Source organism: Rhipicephalus sanguineus, chromosome 1 (genome assembly GCF_013339695.2).
Source record: "Rhipicephalus sanguineus isolate Rsan-2018 chromosome 1, BIME_Rsan_1.4, whole genome shotgun sequence".
Classification (NCBI taxonomy): domain Eukaryota; kingdom Metazoa; phylum Arthropoda; class Arachnida; order Ixodida; family Ixodidae; genus Rhipicephalus; species Rhipicephalus sanguineus.
Window position 1 is genome coordinate 109,352,279 of NC_051176.1, and position 2,438 is coordinate 109,354,716.

Here is a 2,438-nt window from a genome sequence, read left to right on the forward strand (position 1 = left end):
ACGCCTCGTAGATCACTTCTGCGCCTACCATTACTGGCCGGGAAATTATTTCATTTGCTTATCATTTGCTTTGGACTAATGCGATTTTCGCGTGTTTTGCATGACTTCCTCTAAATGATCGAAACAACTGCGTGCGCAGCAAAGGACACAACCATCAGGTACAATACGTGCCCCGAGGAAGTTTACCGAGCGAGATCGCTAAGTATATTTTCAGGGTGAACAGAGAAGCGAAGCGATTGGAAAGGGGATTCGCATGCAAGCAAGCGGAGCCTCAATCCTTTCTTTACGAATAAGTCAATTTACTCCCACCTCAAAAGCTGTAGCTTAAGTGTCAACTGTAAGCAGTGGGATTGCGGTACGGCCACGGTACCTCACCTCGAACGACGGCGCCAGTATGAAATTTTGGGTCATCACTTGGGCAGCCATCGCTTTAGCTTCTTCCTAGAGAAAACAGAAAAAAAAAGATAGTGTAAGTGCCAGGAATGCTCGATTTGCATTTTAAAAATTCGTGGTTTGTTTAAGTGAACGCGCAAACAAATAAATACAAACTTGCGAGGCATCCGATTTGGTCGAATCGAGGAACTGCTGAACGAGGCAATGCTCGGCCCGCGAAAAGCTCTCCTCGTTTTCGACGCTCCACCATTCGTCGTAGGCACCCTTTTCGTCATACACGGAACCTGGAATAAAGGGATTATTGATCTACATGAGCCAAATCTAGAAAACCATCTTCGATACTATAGAAGATGAACACGGACAGCGCAGTAAGGTAGGCCGGCTGCTGTCGCTGCTGTCCTCTTTGAAGTAAATATCTGAAAGGAATTGTTAGCTGTGCGGTGTCTTCCATGCAATAGTTGTCACTTGTGCTGTGTCTCGAGTCCCACCACGCACGGGGAACGATATGGTTCAGTATATTGGATCGCTACGAAGGTTAGATGAAGTATATGTGTTCTACTTACCTGTAATCGAGAATGAATTCAAGGGAGCAAAGACGCACGCTTTGCATGTTGCAAGCTTTTTTTCTTTTCCTTGAAATATCTCAGCGGGGAAAACTACAAAGAATGTGACAACACTTACCGGCGTGGAAGAACATTGGCAGTAGTGCGTGTAGAACGTAGTACGCGAGCACTGGCATCTGGAGGAACCTGCGACAAGGCGAGCAATGAAATAATAGATAATTCTGAACGAACAAAATAAGTTATCGTTTCTACATGCATGCTGTATCTACATGCTGTATCTAACGCACCGGCGCGCCATTGTGATAAGGAATGCCTTCTTGGTGCTTAAGATTCGATTGCTCAAGAATTATGACTTCAGATCTCACGACAGGGCGACTTGAAAAAAAAAACACTTTACTTTTGTGTTTTCTTTATTTAAGTGGAAAGACGTGGATAATTATTGTCTTGAAGAAAATCAGGTGTTTATTTTACACTGATCTCCATTTTATTTCTACTCTACACATGTACGATATTTGTCAAAAGTTTCGAAGCTACTCTGGGAGGGACAAGATCTGTCACTTTTGTAAAGAAACTATAGCGCGTACCTCAATTTATAACATCACAGGAAGTAAGGATCACTGAAAATTTCATTGTGTAGCTCAGACCCTGAGCTTTTCCGTATTCCCTTTAATTTTACCGTAACTCTTGGTTGATCTACCCTTTTAAACATCTGGGGCGAAATTCACAAAACTTTTCTATTGTATTTGCCATTGTTTCACCGGTTTCGTTGAAATGTCCAGGGTCCGGATTGGCGGATATTCTCTTGAGAACAGTTTCAGCTAAGACGTTTTTTATGAATACGGGCCTTGGTGATTTGGAGCAGCGAAAGTCGTAGTTAGCAAACCGATGAGAGGTCCGGTCATATATGTGCAATGTGGTTGTTACTTGCGATGAAGACAACGCAGATGCATAGTGAAATGTACTGCGCAACAACTGAAACGTTTTATCGATTTAACTTCTAATTTGAGTACATTGCAAGGGTCTACTGTTAGATACATATTTGCGTACTAATGTTCGACTGCCTTTCGGGCAAATGGAAGTGCGCACGAAAGGGCGTTTAGTAGGGGTGTGCGAATATCAAATTTTTCGAATACGAATCGAATACGAATATCCACCTTCGAATATCGAATATCAAAGGAAAAATGCGTCCACAGTAACAATATTTTATTTAACATGTAGCTATTTGAAGAAAAAAAAAAACATTAACAGCCTGACTGGCAACACAACATACACTGCTATCTCCAGAACACAATGTCCAGGCTAGCACAATGCACACCACAATACAACAAATATCACGACACAATGAAAATAATGAATACATGTTATCATGAAGAAATATCAGTTGCTCCGCGTGATCAGGTAGCAGGCACTCCCTTGTAACAGAGACACCCCCCCCCCCTGCCGCTGAAGAGGCACGCTCGCTTGGAACAGAAGTGGCTGGTA

At 42.8% G+C, this 2,438-nt stretch overlaps 1 protein-coding gene across 1 annotated transcript in view; it reads right to left on the minus strand.

Annotated features, from left to right (window-relative positions):
* Window positions 1–1,138, minus strand: part of LOC119378919 (phosphate-regulating neutral endopeptidase PHEX) — a 6,480-nt gene extending 5,342 nt beyond the window's left edge. Inside the window, exons 1-3 of the mRNA XM_037647996.2 lie at window positions 1,075–1,138; window positions 550–677; window positions 376–441 (exon numbers count right to left, since the gene is read on the minus strand). Of these exons, the coding sequence (XP_037503924.2) occupies window positions 376–441; window positions 550–677; window positions 1,075–1,132 (252 nt within the window). The 5' untranslated portion in view covers window positions 1,133–1,138. The remainder of the gene's footprint in view (window positions 1–375; window positions 442–549; window positions 678–1,074) is intronic.
* Between the last annotated feature and the right edge of the window lie 1,300 nt (window positions 1,139–2,438).